Source organism: Adiantum capillus-veneris, chromosome 17 (genome assembly GCF_014529385.1).
Source record: "Adiantum capillus-veneris isolate H3 chromosome 17, ASM1452938v2, whole genome shotgun sequence".
In the NCBI taxonomy this organism is placed as follows: Eukaryota; Viridiplantae; Streptophyta; class Polypodiopsida; order Polypodiales; family Pteridaceae; genus Adiantum; species Adiantum capillus-veneris.
In genome coordinates this window covers 7,351,611-7,369,214 of record NC_140947.1, presented here as the reverse complement: position 1 = coordinate 7,369,214, position 17,604 = coordinate 7,351,611, and the positions used below count along the sequence as shown (strand labels likewise).

The window sequence follows — 17,604 nt, the reverse complement described above, 5'->3', positions numbered from 1 at the left end:
GAGATGCATGGATAAGAGCATTGATTGCTTTTTGAAGTTCTCTTGTGCGCACATGTACACAATTTATTCGTGGCCATGGTATGTATTGTGAGCAGATGCCGGTTGTAGAGTCGCTAATGGATTTCAGAGTTGGATTCCCAGATACCTCGTATATGTGCCTATGTTGACGCACTTGGCTCTTTTACTCTTTTGATGCCTTAATTGGCTATTTTGATGCTCTCTTGAGGCAGAGAGTGTCCGTTGTGCCAATTTATGGTATGCCAAGTTGCAACCCCCCGTATGTCAATTTTAACTGGCTCGATGGCACTTTTGTTGCTTTGAATAGATTTACATCTATGGTTGTGTCATGAGCACATTACACTTGAGCCACGTGGGCAAGCCACTGATAAAGGCCAACATCATTCTTAGTTAGCTTAGGATCTAGCTTGGCATTTTGTGGGCCTCTAGAAGGACATGCATGATCAGACACGTCATAGTTGCATACCCTCACTTGCATAGTACAATAACTTAAGCATATAGGCATATGAAAAGTCACTTAAGACCTTTATTAATTAGCGACTTTAACATAACATCATAAAAACGGAGGCAGGGAAAATGGAAAAAAAACCTATAAAAGAGCCACTCGGCCTTCAGTTTTTAGACATCAAAACCCAATACCCATAGGGTCATCCAACGCCCACAGCACCTTAGTACATAGCGTTTCCATCGCCAGCACGCCAGCATCATCAACGTTTTGCATCAATTCAGCACCAGCGTTATTGCACCAGATCAGCACAGCGTTTTTGCATGAGATCACCATCAGCATGAAGCACCCGGTATTTAGCATTTAGCCATTGTATCAACATTTGTGCAAGTATCCAAAGCAAGTACGGCCCTTGAGGGTGGTTGAGACCCGACATGCGGTGTCATCTCTCTCTCTCTCTCTCTCTCTCTCTCTCTCTCTCTCTCTCTCTCATTGCGTTCAGTTTCTCTCTTAGCTGAAGTGAAGTAACCTTGTGTTTGTGCAAGAACTAGATCTGAGCCAAATTCCTTAACCCCTTCCGTTGCACCTGACAGGTTGTGCTTCCACGTACACGTTTTGTGAGGTTGAGACGCAAGCTGTCATGTGACACATTGAACCCTACGTGTCCGTGGACAAGCTACAGCATGACCACAGTTCAATTCCGTCAAGTCAATCTAGAATAGGAAGTGATATGGCACTTTTGTGAGTCTGTTCGCAGACCGTGCATGCCCAGACACTTAGTGTAGATGCATATCCTCTGGTTGCACATAGCATGATCATAAGCATTCCCATCATAATCCATCAGAATCCTTCAGGGGAATTTTCTAGAGCATTTAGCCTATTTTCCCTATCTTTGACATTTTTCACTTATTATTTTTAAGTGACTTTTGTTGGAAAGTAGGTAGGGCAATTTTGCTAAGTTTGTATAAATAGAAACCTAGCGCTAGCACTTTCTGGCAGAAGAGGCAACAGAAGCACCGCTCAACGGGTAACTTCTCAGCAGAACCCCAGATGCCCTAGCGTTTTGCAAGAGACTGCAACACCTAGCGTTTTTGGATCTTGCATATTCCTGGCGATAGCAAGAAGCAGAAGCCCCAGCGTTAGTAGATTCACCGCAGCAGGACCATTTTCAGCCCTAGCGTTTTTGCATCTGCCAGGCATTTCAGCATTTTGCAGATCTACCGCGACGGAACCAACACAACCACCAGCGTTTTCAGTTTTCAGCCCGGTCAGATCCTGCGCAGTTTGCAAATTCAGCCCGGAAAACACAGATTTCAGCATCTGCGTTTTGAGCGCGTCGTCGTCGCCATCGACATCGTCCCCGACATAGAGTCAGAATTCAGAAGATTGAAGATTGCAGATTTCAGCCATTAGCAGTTTCAGTTTTCAGCCCGTCTCGTCATCGTCCTCATCGTCGTCGACATTGCGATGTCGACAAGTCCAAGCATTGTACAGACTTGTGCAATCATAAGTAGACCGCTCTCGCCATAGAGAGTGGGACCTTCGGAGGAGGGTTTGACAACTTCCCGGTGTCGTATTCTCTTCTCTCTCTATCTCTCAATCTCATGCACTTTCACGCACAGTGTCCATTCACTTTGTTGGTGTACATTGCACTCTCTCATTAAACGAACGGAAGGCTCTCCCTTCCATAAGTAAAAGGAACCTTGAGCATAGTTCGGAGCACTCATCTTGAGCAAAGTTCAAACATTCATTCCGCTGCACCTTATATTGGTATCAGAGCTTTGGCAGTGTTCTGTATCACTCAAGGAAAGAACCACAAGAACCACTGAATTTTTTTTGCTTGTTGTGGTCGCACGAACCCAAGTTCACTTGGGCGTGTCGATTCCTAATCGTGTTTGTGAAGAGTAACACAAACCTTAGGAAAGAAGGGCTTGTCCAACCTCCCCTTGTGCCTCTTTTCACTCATTGAGAGCGGACCATGCACTTAGCGGCCGGCCAATCGACGTGAGGTGGGAAAAAGCAACCTTGGTGTGAGCGCAAGGCCGCCAAGGGGTGCGCCCGCGAAAAAGAGCAGAACTCGGGTGAAGAGAAGATCCTTCTCGAACACAGATTGCAAGCAAAAGAAGACCCTAAAGAACCTCAAGAACTCAAGAACCCCACCCAAGAACCAAGACCCCCAAGAACCCCCAAGTTCCTCGTGAACTTAAGAACCCAAGACCACAAGAACCCACGACTTCAGTGGATGGTCATCACTCGAAGCGAAATGGATACTAAGCATGAAGATGATGAGGATGAGAGAGGCGAAGAAGAATTTTCCCACCAGGAGGTTTTTCCGACCCCCCCCCCCTTCCCCATCTACGTGATTGCACTAACTCCTATGGAGGCTTTCGACAAGATGGTGATGGACATGAAGTTAGAACGCGAAGCACGAAAAGCAGAAAGAGAAGCAGAAAGAAAGGCCTACAAAGAACAAAGGGCAGCCATAGATCGTGAATACGAAGAAGGAATGGCAGCCATAAGACGTGAAGCATGATTGGAAGCCAAAGAAAGACAACCTGAATTTGATCGTGAGAACAAAGCAAGACAAGAGAAGGGCGACCAACACATGAAAGAGTTCTTGCGACTCTTTTCTAATGTGCAGGCGAAGATGGAAGAGATTCGGGAGTAGAATCTCTCAGTCTCTTCTTCTCTAAAGCATGACACACAAGATTTGCATGATGATTTGAATGACAAGCATGATGATTTGCATGATGATCAAGATGTGATTTCTCACGAGCATGATGATTTGCAAGATAAAGATGATGTGATTGTTCACAAGAATGATGGTTTAGTTGATACTTGTTCTAGTGAAGCTCACGTCATTGCAGATTCGATCAATCACGAAGCACTGATCTTGGCTCTCAAGTCGGGGTTCAAAGAACCCCCTCAGGAAGAACCGATCTTGGCTCTCGAGCCTAGGTCCAAAGAACTCCCACAGGAAGCATTATGTGTTCGCATGATTAGTCACCACGCATTGTTCGAGTGTTTCATTCGTGATCGTTTCCTGTATTTTAGTCAGTGTCTTTATGTGATCCCTTTCCACAGGCATGACATATTGTACGTTGAGCACGATTCACTCATGAATGAGCACAAATGTATGCGAATTTCTCATGAAAAGATGACATGTTTGCATTCAAGGAATTCACATTCCAGGTCTCTTCCTTGGCACAACACAGTTGTAGAAAGAGCACAAGAGAGTATGAGCACCAAGCATGGGCATTTCCATTGTATTTTGCCACAGTTGATTGATTTAGATCAGCACAACAAAATTCGATCTCATTGTTTGCGTGTGTACGGTGAACGGTTTGGCACTCCGTCTCTTTGTTCATCTACATTGCATGCACAGTCCTTGAGGAAGACAAAATTTTTCCAGTCACTTTACATGGAATGGGTATGTTCATGTTTTTGTGTTGGAAGTGGTTTCAGGAATTTTCAGCCTCGGAGATTCTTGAAGAAGGTAAACTATAGACGAAGTTGAAGCATTGAACGAGCCACAAAAGACTCTGTGTCGCTTTCGGCACAGCCCAAAGAAGAAGGCGTTGCAGACCTTTATGAAGTTCAAGTATCGCACGATCCACACCTCAAGAGTGGGCCGGCGAAGAGTCCTTTCGAGAATTCCGGATGTTATTGGCGATCTCCCTTGACGCCATACAGTTCGGTACCAGTACCTCACTTTGAAAAGGAGGGGATGTCACGTGACTCATCGAACCCTATGTGTCCGTGGACAACAGCATGACCAAGGTTCAATTCCGTCAAGTCAGTCTAGAATAGGAAGTGATCTGGCACTTTTGTGAGTGTTCGCAGACCGTGCATGCCCAGACACTTAGTGTAGATGCATATCCTCTGGTTGCACACAGCATGATCATAAGCATTCCCATCATAATCCATCAGAATCCTTCAGGGGAATTTTCTAGAGCATTTAGCCTATTTTCCCTATCTTTGACATTTTTCACTTATTATTTTTAAGTGACTTTTGTTGGAAAGTAGGTAGGGCAATTTTGCTAAGTTTGTATAAATAGAAACCTAGCGCTAGCACTTTCTGGCAGAAGAGGCAGCAGGAGCACCGCTCAACAGGCAACTTCTCAGCAGAACCCCCAGATGCCCTAGCGTTTTGCAAGAGACTGCAACACCTAGCGTGTTTGGACCAGATTAGCCAACGTTTTTGGATCTTGCAGATTCCTGGCGATAGCAAGAAGCAGAAGCCCCAGCGTTAGTAGATTCACCGCAGCAGGACCATTTTCAGCCCTAGCATTTTTGCATCTGCTAGGCATTTCAGCGTTTTGCAGATCTACCGTGACGGAACCAACACAACCACCAGCGTTTTCAGTTTTCAGCCCTTAGACGCAGCAGATCAAGTCCCGAACCTCGCAAATCTCACCTTCCCACAGCAGTTCCTCGCCGCACGGTCAGATCCCGCGCAGTTTGCAAATTCAGCCCGGAAAATGCAGATTCCAGCATCTGGGTTTTCAGCGCGTCGTCATCACATCGTCGCCATTGACATCGTCCCCGACATCGAGTCAGAATTCAGAAGATAGAAGATTGCAGATTTCAGCCATTAGCAGTTTCAGTTTTCAGCCTGTCTCGTCGTCATCCTCATCGTCATGGACATCGTCGGCGAGTCCAAGCATTGTAGAGATTTGTGCAATCATAAGTAGACCGCTCTCGCCATAGAGAGAGTGGGGCCTTCGGAGGAGGGTTTGACAACTCCCCGGTGTCGTATTCTCTTCTCTCTCTATCTCTCAGTCTCATGCACTTTCACGCACAGTGTCCATTCACTTTGTTGGTGTCCATTGCACTTTCTCATTAAAGGAACGGAAGGCTCTCCCTTCCATAAGTAAAAGGAACCTTGAGCACTACTCGGAGCACTCATCTTGAGCGAAGTTCAAACATTCATTCTGCTGCACCTAACACAAGCTACCTAGAGCAGTGTTAGCAGGGTCATGCCATGACCAGAACTGCATGCTACTTATAGCTATGTTAGCAGGTTTATGACGTGACCATATTTATGCCAAATTTGATACATTCTTGGGGTTTCTTGCTAAGTACATACGTCTTTATTCATAATCAAGGTAGATATTGGTAGAGATGGGAGCTTATTTCAGTCTATTGGTATATTTTCGATAGGTGGAGTTGCTTGCACTATTTGAAGCCTATTTGGGTGCATATCTACTACCTTTGTACATGTGTGGTCGCCATATTGGGGTGACACAAATTCCTAACTAAGCAAACTTTATTTGAGGAGCTTGATGATGTAGTAAGGAGCTTCGGTTGTTTGGACGAGGTAGAGAGTTGCATGCTGACATGGAGAGGAACATAGCAAGTTGAGATGGCAATATATGCAAGGCACGTGGACACGTAAGTCCTTTATGAATGTTAGATGGACCCATTGATGCATTGTAGGAGAGCACACAAGTACACACATGGCCAAGAAACCTCACAAGTGGCAGACATGTGAGAGGAGAGCTCATGAGCTGCATTCTAGTTCAAGGCTCACTTGCAAGAGGCAAGCTTGGACAAGTGGCCCAGTTGCATGGGCAACAACTAGACACATGGACAGTGCTCCTACGCTTGATTGGTCGTTGGGTGAGGGCTTCAGGTGGATTCCCCTCGGGACTCCAGTACACTATCTGGGATGTCAAGTTGGCTTGGACTTGTCCCCTGAGCAGCAAATTGATCCTCTCCTCTTGTCCAATAGGAGGAAACTGCTTCATTAGAGTTCGGTACGGCTCTCTTTGGCATGCAGAGTTGTAGTTGCCAACTAGGTGTTGTTGGCTACTATATGGTGTCACAAATTGCTGACGTGTCAAGCCACTGAAGAACGGAGCCAACCTACACATCCCGGCCGAGGGGCCTAAACCCTAAAAAGAAGCAACAAAAGAAGTAAAAGTTCCACAATTTTTGGGACCCCGTCCGACGATGGGGCCCACAAGACATAAAGGCATTGAAATAAAGACACACACACAAAAATAGCGTAAAAACTGATGACGTGGCAGCCAATACGGATCTCCGGATTATGCGCTGACTAATGACATGGAAACCTGTACGGATTTCCGCTTTTTGCACTGGCTTGTTGACGTGGCAGTCTGTACGGATTTCCGTGATTTACGTCGGCAGCTTTCGAGCACTTGCTTTTAGGCCAGATGCTTTTGAGTTTATTGCTTTTCATGTAATTGCTTTTGAGGCCAAGGGCCTTTAAATATGTGCAGAGGGCTCATTCTCTGGATGCTTCAATGTGTAGGTGCACGGATTGGAGTACCGGCATTGTACTGAGTTCAAGCAATATAAAGAAATACCAAAAGGGGCGCCAAAGTTTGGGGGCAGTGCTCTCTTGGAGTGGAGTTCCGCCACTGCCCGTCCCGTGTTGTCTATCTCTTTCAGTTCAATTGTTAGCAAGTGTACATTTTGTTATTCAAGTGCTCTTTTATGAGCTTTAGCCATTTATGACTGGCCGGCAAGTTTGTACTCAATTTGACATTCAAAAAATCTATAAATGAAATACGTGCAAGAGGGAAATGGTCACTCTTGCACGGGGGGAGATTGCACCCAATGTTTGTGTTACTCTCCTCTCCTCTCCTTTCTTCTCTCTCTCGCCGTGCCGACGTAGCACTCCACTCTACGAGGTGCGCGTGCGCTATTGCGTTGTCTCACTCTTGCTCTCTCTGTTCACTTACGGCTTCAATTTTTTGCTACGAGATCTGCCAAGTATGTCGGTTAGTCTATTTTATGGTTTGCAGTGTGTATTTCGGGTATTATGCAGGGCAAGTGCTAACACTTGAACTGAAAGAGATAGACGACACGCGACGGGGAGTGGCAGAACTCCACCCCAAGAGAGCACTGGCCCCAAACCTTGGCGCCCCTTTCGGTGTTTCTTTATGTTGCTTGAACTCAGTACCATGCTGGTACTCCAGACTCTGCACCTTATCTCGGAAGCATACCAGAAAATGAGCCCTTGACTCATATTTAAAGGCCCTTGGCCCATAAAAGACTTTAAACTCAAAAGCATCTAGTCCAAAAAGCATCTTGCCAAAAAGCTGCCAGCGCAATTTTTGAAAATCGGTATAGCCTGTCAGCGCAAAATCCAGGTCCGTACAGTCTGCCACGTCATCACGTCAGCGCGAAATCCAAAATCTGTATTATTGCCACGTTGTCAGCTTTTACGCAAATGAGCCTATGTGTGTGTGCGCACTGCTCCTCCTTTAATTTAATATCTTTAGGTCACTTGGGCCCCATCGGACGAGGTCCTATAAGTTGGTGGGAACTTCTCTTTAAAAATAGGCTACTCGACAAGACTTTCCAAGTTGGTAAAACTTATTCTGCTGCTTCTGCTTCTTCACTTAGGGTTATAGGCTTCTCGGTCGGCCTCTGCAGTTGGCTCCATTCTTCAGTGTCTTGACACGTCAGCAGTTCGTGACATCCCCCCTTCTTGAAAGAAAGTAATTGTCCGTGATTACAACATATCTACAAAACGACTCAAGTTAGGTCAAAAATTTCTGAGGGTCATTCCGAGGGACAATCAGTTTTCTCATTCCAAATCGGAGCTCTTGATTTTCTCGGCCGTTGGCTTTCTGGAAGAACCTCATCCAATAAGAAGTCTCATTCCAGATTGGAGCTCTTGATATCCTCGATCGTTGGTTTTCCAGAAGTATCTCATCCAATAAGTAGCTCATTCCATATGAGAACTCTTGATATCCTGGGTCATTGGTTTCCCAGAAGTATCTTATCCAATAAGGAATATTCAATGGTTGGCACATCACAATGCAACACAAATGCTCACATATGCATGTTACAAGACACAATGAACAGCCCCGTTGAGCACCTCGAGACCAGACGGTCTGTGGTATGAAGCTACTCTCAACGACTACCTTGTCACTCCCCCTGCAAATAACCTAGAAAGGTCTGAGCCATGAGTTCAAAGGACTGGTACAACCAAACGCTCCCCAGACCGCAGCCTGCGTCGCTTGGAGGTTCAAGCATACAACCAAACGCTCCCCAAACATCCCGTCTGCGTCGTTCGGAGCTTTCCCAGCATACAACGAAACGCTCCTTGACACCCCATCTGCATCGTTCGGAGATCTTCAAGCATACAACGAAAGCTCCCCAGATATCCGTCTGCGTTGTTCCGAGGTTCTGACAATACCAAAACAACATTTCTCACTACTCCACCCGGGAATAAAATCACTAATCATTGAAACAAGTATTAAAACAAGGGTCGGATAGTTCAAATCGGCACCAAGATAGTTTTAAAACAGATACCATCCATTTCAAACAGATTCCAAACAGGATCACCAAACATGTTCTCAAACAACTTCCCACACAAAATTCAAACTTCAAAAGCAATCTCGACATCAATCGAGCTCGAAAAGTCGACTGACTTTCCATCCTCAAACCTACACCAAAAATTAGGGTTAGGTTCTTTCCATAAGGTCAAAGCTAATTGTAGCATGGTCCATCAGCTCCTAGATAGACAGTGTCCCTGAGGCGGTGATAACCCACTCTGCCTGAAGCTACACTATGAAGAAATATGTCTGAAGGACCCTAAACCGCGCAAAAATTTTCTTGAAAGCTTGCCAAGTCCTTGGAGTGTGCGGCTTGATAGTTATAGACATCCACCACTGCATGGCATTGTCTCTGAGAAAAACAGCGGTTTAAAAAATCCTTGATCCTTCTCTTGCAAGTGATCTTTATGGCTTATGCCCTGTAGGACAGAGCGATGAAGACGGAGCACACCCGATGCGCGATGAAGTAAGGGTGGGAGTGGCTAATAAGTCCGGGGTCGGGACACGAAGCTTCTAAAATGCAAGGGAAACTGTCCTAGACATGTACTTTTGACCTACAGGGGTTTTGGCACCGTTATGCCGTCGAAATTGGGTTGAAAACCTGCAATTTCAGCCCTTGATAGATTCAAACAGCTTGGTGAGAGTTTGGTGTAAGTGTTCGGGTCATTTATTTGCAATTGAATAAAGAAATACTGAAAGGGGCACCAGTCTTTGGGGCCTAATTGTCTACTTGAGAGCACTCTAGCTACCAAGTTGTGCATTGTTTTGAAGTGGTGAATTCCGGTTACAGGTTCATTTGTGAAGTTCCTTTGCGTCGTAAAGTACAGAGAAAGTTAAGACAACGTATTTTTGGGTGAAAGCTAAAGCTTACTACCCTACAGGCTGGTTTCACAAATGTTGGAAGCTCTACTCACTGATCATAGCATGCCATAAATTACAAGGGGGGGGGGGGTAAGACTTTTGGCATCTCAAGTGAATTGCCCAAAGTGATCCCATTATTTATTTTGGTTTTTAGATATTTATTTTACTTATTTGTCAAAGTCTAGATAGGGCAATTTACTGAGGGTGGTATATACGTGACCCCTTGCCCCCATTGTACATTGTATCAGTTATTCATTGCCAAGGTTGATTGGTCCAGGAGACTCTCTCTCTCTCTCTCTCTCTCTCTCTCTCTCTCTCTCTCTCTCTCTCTCTCTCTCTCTCTCTCTCTCTCTCTCTCTCTCTCCTTGGTCTCTACGCTTCCACATCGTCGACTTTGACATGGCATCAGAGCTTTGTGCTTCATGACCTTGGGCAAGGAAAGGCACCCGTGAGTTGAGAAGAGGAATTTGTCTAGCTATCTTGAAGGTGTTGACGGGAAGGGTGCCCTATGGACCATTGAACTTCACCCCTCGCAACGCTCAAAAGCGCAAGCACAAAGTGGCAGCACTGCAACGTTTTAAAACGCAAACAAAAAAAGTCAATCGCTGGCATGCTAGGGGTAGCAAAGGGGATAGCGTTTTGAGACATTGAAGGGGGTGAGGGGTACGATTCCCTACAAGGTGCCGATAGCAACCCGGCACGGCATTTTCAAACGCCATCAAATTGCTAGCATCCTGAGGCCCTGCAACAACAGGACGACCATCTCACAACATGCGCGTTCTTCAACGCACCCAGCAGGAGCTCTCCCTTGGCGACGATCTCCCCCTTCTCCGCAGGCAAGGTTCTGAAACGCAACTGCATTTTTTTTCACCCCATTGCCGACAGCAACCGCCCCTATGTCCCTGCTTGTTGAATCGATTACAAAGTGGCACATAAAATTGCTTCAATAGTAAAGTTAAGAGAGGGCATTGGAGGCCCCTTGGTTTTTCCTGGTGATCGGCTTTGGGAGGAGTATTTGGGATTCATGAAGGGCATTGGAGTTTTCCCCTTGATCAGCTTTGGGAGGAGTGAAAGAGGCTTTCGAGGTCAATTGTTTCGAGACCTCCCTTGGAAATACGGCTTGAAAAAGCCCCAAAGGTGTGTTGTATTGGCTTGGAAGCAGATGATTTCTAAGTTTGGTGCCGGTTGGTGGAATTGTACGGCCCTTGGAGTGCGAGAAGGAACTCAATATCCAAATCTTGTAACTTCAACATGGCCCCCCCTTGCTCGAGCGCCAACGACGTTGACCAATACCAACTATCGGCTATGGAAAAAACATCAACCGTCTGGTTAGTAGCCTATGCACAGGCGAAGTTCTCAAGGAAACTGTTGTTTTGTTTGGCTCAAGATTGTGAAGCCAAAAGCAAATGGATGAGTTCGCTAGAGGACAAAGGCAAAGGCAAACCTGACAAGGACGAAAAACCAGTACTCGATTAGCTGCCTCGATACCCACGAGGTCCAACAACAGTTGTCATAAATGTGACACGATGCTTTGTTTGGCTCGCGAGTTTGAAGCCAAAGACAAAAGCAGGAACTCACAAAGAGACAAAGCTAAAGGCAAGCTAGATAGAGATAACGGTAATAAAGATTTGACAAAGGAGATCGGCATGGAGGTCACCACAGTGGCCACGACACCAGATTTCTAGTCAAGGCAGTTGCCGCCACTAGCTTCAACCAGAGAGAGGCTTGTGAGTGGCAAAGAGAGGCAAGCAATGCTCCGTATAATTAATTTGGACCCTTGTATCGGGGTTCAAGTTATCGGTGTTTGATCCAGTGGGTCGCAGTTCAAGGCACATGCATCTGGCAGGGGACCAATCAAATGTACCTAGAACACTATGGATGAGTGCACCAATCCATTGTTGTTGGTCGAATTATGGACAGGATGTGTTTCAAAGTTCATTATCTTGGACTATTTTGGACGTGATGTGACATAGTGTGGTCTACATTTCAATTTTTCTAAGAGGCAACCTATGCTCAAGGTGACATTCTTCTAAGGTACATAGTGGAGGGTAGCAAATCTGAGGTGTATCCAATAGTCTACAGCTATTGGGGTGTCCATGGTAGCTTCTTCATCGACTTGGTCTCACTATTTATGTCCACTATAGCTGCAGAGAGGGTGTTAGAGTTTTGGCATCTCAAGTGAACTGCCCAAAGTGATCCCATTATTTATTTTGGCCTTTAGGTATTTATTTTACTTATTTGTCAAAGTCTAGGTGGGGCAATTTACTCAGATGGTATATATGCGACCCCTTGCCCCCATTGTACATTGTATCAATTATTAAATTGCCAAGGTTGATTGGTTCAGGAGACTCTCTCTCTCTCACTCTCTCTCGTGCTTTCTCCCCTCGGTCTCTACTCTTTCGCATCGTCGACTTTGACAGGGCAGGGAAGAGGGGAAACTATAGGTTTGCCCTACTCAGCCAGAAAAAACTTGCCATCTAAAAAAGGCCAATAAATGTGTAAACTCACTCCAAGTGACCTGCAACACACATTTACTAGCACAAGTGAGGAACACTAGAAACTTTTGACCCCGGGAAACCCTAGGAACAGCCTACAAGGGTCCCACATCATGCCAACCTACCGGGTGGACAACATCGTGGAGTGCACCGCCGAAAAATAGTAAGTCTACCTCAGACATGGCCGCACCCAGCCACAAAACAACCCTCACTCCCTAATCTGCTCCTGCGAGATACTGCAGTCACCATAGGACAGGAATGTGAACTCATCTATTGGTGCATCAAATCAGCCCTGAAGGTGCTTCCTTCCACGGCTAAATCATCCAAAAAGTCGAGTTGAGTGTACTATTGCATCTGTGTACATTCCATTTACGCAATCTAAAGCAAATCGCACATAGGTAACAGTGTGGGAAGGCCCTTGAGAGTGTTGGTTGGGACCCCATCACTGCTCTCTCTCTCTCTCTCTCTCTCTCTCTCTCTCTCTCTCTCTCTCTCTCTCTCTCTCTCTCTCTCTCTCTCTCTCTCTCTCTCTCCCCCCTTGGTCTCTACGCTTCCGCATCGTCAACTTTGACATGGCATCAGAGCTTTGTGCTTCGTGACCTTGGGCAAGGAAAGGCACCCGTGAGTTGAGAAGAGGAATTTGTCTTTCTATCTTGAAGGTGTTGACGGGAAGGGTGCCCTGTGGACCATTGAACTTCACCCCTCGCAACGCTCAAAAGCGCAAGCACAAAGTGGCAGCACTGGCAACGTTTTAAAACGCAAACAAAAAAAGTCAATCGCCGGCGTGCTAGGGGTAGCAAAGGGGCTAGCGTTTTGAGACGTTGAAGGGGGCGAGGGGTACGATTCCCTACGAGGTGCCGATAGCAACCCGGCACGGCATTTTCAAACGCCATCAAATTGCTAGCATCCTGAGGCCCTGCAACAACAGGACGACCATCTCACAACGTGCACGTTCTTCAACACACCCAGCAGGAGCTCTCCCTTGGCGACGATCTCCCCCTTCTCCGCAGGCAAGGTTCTGAAACGCAACTGCTTTTTTTTTCACCCCATTGCCGACAGCAACCGCCCCTATGTCCCTGCTTGTTGAATCGATTACAAAGTGGCACATAAAATTGCTTCAATAGTAAAGTTAAGAGAGGGCATTGGAGGCCCCTTGGTTTTTCCTGGTGATCGGCTTTGGGAGGAGTATTTGGGATTCATGAAGGGCATTGGAGTTTTCCCCTTGATCAGCTTTGGGAGGAGTGAAAGAGGCTTTCGAGGTCAATTGTTTCGAGACCTCCCTTGGAAATACGGCTTGAAAAAGCCCCAAAGGTGTGTTGTATTGGCTTGGAAGGAGAGGATTTCTAAGTTTGGTGCCGGTTGGTGGAATTGTACGGCCCTTGGAGTGCGAGAAGGAACTCAATATCCAAATCTTGTAACTTCAACATGGCCCCCCCTTGCTCGAGCGCCAACGACGTTGACCAATACCAACTATCGGCTATGGAAAAAACATCAACCGTCTGGTTAGTAGCCTATGCACAGGCGAAGTTCTCAAGGAAACTGTTGTTTTGTTTGGCTCAAGATTGTGAAGCCAAAAGCAAATGGATGAGTTCGCTAGAGGACAAAGGCAAAGGCAAACCTGACAAGGACGAAAAACCAGTACTCGATTAGCTGCCTCGATACCCACGAGGTCCAACAACAGTTGTCATAAATGTGACACGATGCTTTGTTTGGCTCGCGAGTTTGAAGCCAAAGACAAAAGCAGGAACTCACAAAGAGACAAAGCTAAAGGCAAGCTAGATAGAGATAACGGTAATAAAGATTTGACAAAGGAGATCGGCATGGAGGTCACCACAGTGGCCACGACACCAGATTTCTAGTCAAGGCAGTTGCCGCCACTAGCTTCAACCAGAGAGAGGCTTGTGAGTGGCAAAGAGAGGCAAGCAATGCTCCGTATAATTAATTTGGACCCTTGTCTACAATAGAGAGAGGGCTTCAATAGTAAAGTTAAGAGCGGGCATTGGAGGCCCCTTGGTTTTTCCTGGTGATCGGCTTTGGGAGGAGTATTTGGGATTCATGAAGGGCATTGGAGTTTTCCCCTTGATCAGCTTTGGGAGGAGTGAAAGAGGCTCTCGAGGTCAATTGTTTCGAGACCTCCCTTGGAAATACGGCTTGCAAAAGCCCCAAAGGTGTGTTGTATTGACTTGGAAGGAGAGGATTTTGGAAACACAAGGCTCCTTGGAAATTGTTATATCTTCATGTAGTTCTGATAGAACTATTATTCCTCTTGCTTTGCCCATGATATAGTAGAAGAAAAGTTTTCCACCTCTTGGATATGATGTGAATGTATATATTAGGAGATCTGAGAGATTGAGAACCAAAACAATCTCTTTGTCATTTTTTCACACTTTTTGGGATCATACCTCTGTGATGATCCGCACTTTGTACCCTTAAGATATACTTAGATGAATCCAGGATAAGCCCAGATTCACCCTTGAAGGAAAGTGCAAGGTATAGACCCATGGTAGTCACCCACAAGAGAATATAACCTTAAGATGTTTATTTTAATAAAAAGATTTTCTCTTGGAAAAAATAAATAGGGCATCTACTCTCCTTCATGGCACTTGCCTTTTAGTAGAGTTTTGACAAGAACTTCACAATACTGAAGGGTAGACTAGGAACGCAATCTATAGGGATCTTTAGGGTCTCAAGCGAAGGACTCCAACAGATCTTTACTCGTTCTTCTTCTGCCTTTGCAACTCATCAGGTAGGCTTCAGCTGAAAACTTTCACAATAAACATTTAAGAATTTTGACTATCGACCCCTGGCCAAAGTCTTTGTATCATAGTCTATATATCCATTGCTTTACAAAACTTTAAACATGAAGGAAATAATCTTGCTCCTCCTCTGACAGAACCTAATTCCAAAAGCCTTAATTTCCAATTCCCAAAGCTACTGTTGTTACACTGTTTTTGATAATGATTCGAACATCAACTGCAAGCTATGAACTCGTGAAATTTATTCACAAGACCATATAGACCAAGCAACTCCATTATGTATTGGAATGAGGAAAAAAACTTCTTGCTTTCTATTAAATCCCGGTGCAAAAGAAGGCACCAAAGACCAAAGTGTAGTCTCAAGACAGCACCTGCAACTTCATTCCAACACTGACCTCATGATTATGAAAATGCTAAGCCTAAATGTAGAGTAAGCATGTTCAGAGCAGCTCATTTCTATGAGGCCTTCGGTAACACATTCTTCAATCAAGCATAGTATTTGAGTTAATAAGAAACTATATGATAGCAATAGCCATAGGCAAAGGCTTCAACAGATTGACCATCCCAATATCTATAGTAACGAGTTGAATTGGATGCATTGATGAGTCAAACCCATCAAGAAGCTATAAGGCTACAAGCATGAATAGAAAGGATTCAGGTTTTGCATCCAATCTAACGGAAGCAGCAAGGGGAAGACGAGCATACCAGCGGAACCTCAATTTGGAGGTTCTTCAAATCGACGACAGTCTCAGAGACAGAGTCTGGTTTGGCGCTAGTTTCGTCATGGCGGGGTGCATGAGGATGCCGCAGGGGCTGGGCTTCTTCTTTCTCGTTCTCGCCCTCCATCGCCAGAAGTCCTGATTCTCTGCTCTCGCTTGTCTTACTATTCACATCGATACACAGAGCAGGCGGTAGAGGAGATCTATGTGTGTTAGCTGCTTGAGTCGTGAGAGCTTTATCGAGAGACAATCGCCCCTTATGACATGGGGTCACACCTTAGACGGCCTGCAATACACATAAACCAACTCCTCTTTTAACAAACAAGTAAAATACGACACCATTTTCTTTTGATCTTCTTAGCTTTGCTTCTAATTAACAGATACAACACCTTCTTAGCTTTGCTTTCGCCTCTCTTTCCATGACCATTTTGTACATTTTGCTTATTCTCTGAAACCTAGCTATTTGGCTCTACTTTAAGTTTTCATTACATAAAATCTTCTCAAGATGTTTTAGCATCTCTAATTAGCATCTCCATTCACTCACAATTTAAAACCAATCCTGATGGGTAAGATTTGACATCAAGCAGAGAGTATAAAGCTCAACCTTAACCACTAAGCTACAAGCCCACTATACCCTTTGGAGTGTCCTTAACTACTTAAAAAAACAATAAACAACAACCCCCCCCCCCAAACCACAAAACACACAACAAAACTAATTAATGGGTTTTTCAAAAAGTCGTTTTGGGCACCTATTTGGTGGCCTTTCGGGACCATCTTTCTTTCTTTCTTTTCTTTTCACCACCTTGGCTTTTGATAATAGCCGACCAAAACTTTCATGTCCATGCTAAATGCAGAATGATTCATTTGACTTCCCATCAAGCATTATGCTAAAAATGCCCACAAGTTTGCGATACACATGACTCCCCTCTTTTCCCACAGCCTGTGTAACTATCGCTCTTCCCCAACTCAAAGTGAGCACCCAAGAGAAGGCTAACATAAAAATTGCGGGCCTTCTAAATGTTGAGGATCATGTAAGGCCCATAAGTCTTGGGTTCAATTGTCTCCTTGCAAGTTGTCTTGCAAAAATGAGCAAAGGGGGCAAAAAAGTGGCAACATGAGCGTAACTTACCAAACCTAATTATTTGGAATGTCGTCTAGCCTCTAATGGGTTGTTGGAAGCACTTGAAACTCTTGATTTTTAAAAAAATAGAGAAGTTGCATACATTTAAAGGACCCCTCAAAAGCCCCCATGTCTAGCTTTCTATGTGTGTGTGTTTATTGTTTGGTTTGAGAACGAGTTAAGCCATACGGTGGAGGCAGCTAAGATTTAAAACAAGCATTGTGATTGTCAATCTTGGAGTCAACTCATAAGGGGGCCCGGTGGGCAACACGGAGAGGGGGTGACTGTTATGAGTTACCCCTCCACTAACTGCACTCGAAAAGGATGCACTTAAAAATTATATTCTTACTCCCTCTTTTTGTGTGTTTGTGTGTGTTTTGGGTTTTGTTTTTGTTTAGTTGTTTTGGGGGGGGGTTTTGTGTTCCCATCGTAAGTGTGTTCCACGTAATCTTACAAAGCTACCTCCTCCCATGTGGGGGGTACCTAAATAATGTTGTTTTTGGTGTGACTATAACCTTGTATGAAACTTATCACATGCATGGCAGGTTCATGGGATCGTGTGAAAAAATTTGTGATAATGCAATAGTCACATCGAGTTACATTATAATAAGCATTGGATTGGACTGGGACTTTAGTGGACCAACATATCATTTCTTTAAATGTTGGTGAAGGTGCCTCATGTTCATAAAGGTGCTAACCATGCCTCAATCTTAAGCCATCTAAGTCAAACCTTTGAAGACTAAGGGACAAGGGACTCGCAGTGTTAGAAAAAAACCGGGGTCTAGTGTATTTTAACCGGCTGATATTATAAACTCCCCGTCTAGTGTATTTTAACCGGCTGATATTATAAACTCCCGGTTAGACTTTGAGCTTGC

At 45.1% G+C, this 17,604-nt stretch overlaps 1 protein-coding gene across 1 annotated transcript in view; it reads right to left on the bottom strand.

The window, feature by feature from the left end:
- Nucleotides 1-15,909, bottom strand: part of LOC147436761 (metal transporter Nramp6-like) — a 70,111-nt gene extending 54,202 nt beyond the window's left edge. The window contains exon 1 of the mRNA XM_086486187.1: nucleotides 15,596-15,909. Coding sequence (XP_086342313.1) covers nucleotides 15,596-15,736 — 141 coding nt within the window. The 5' untranslated portion in view covers nucleotides 15,737-15,909. The remainder of the gene's footprint in view (nucleotides 1-15,595) is intronic.
- Nucleotides 15,910-17,604: the final 1,695 nt, after the last annotated feature.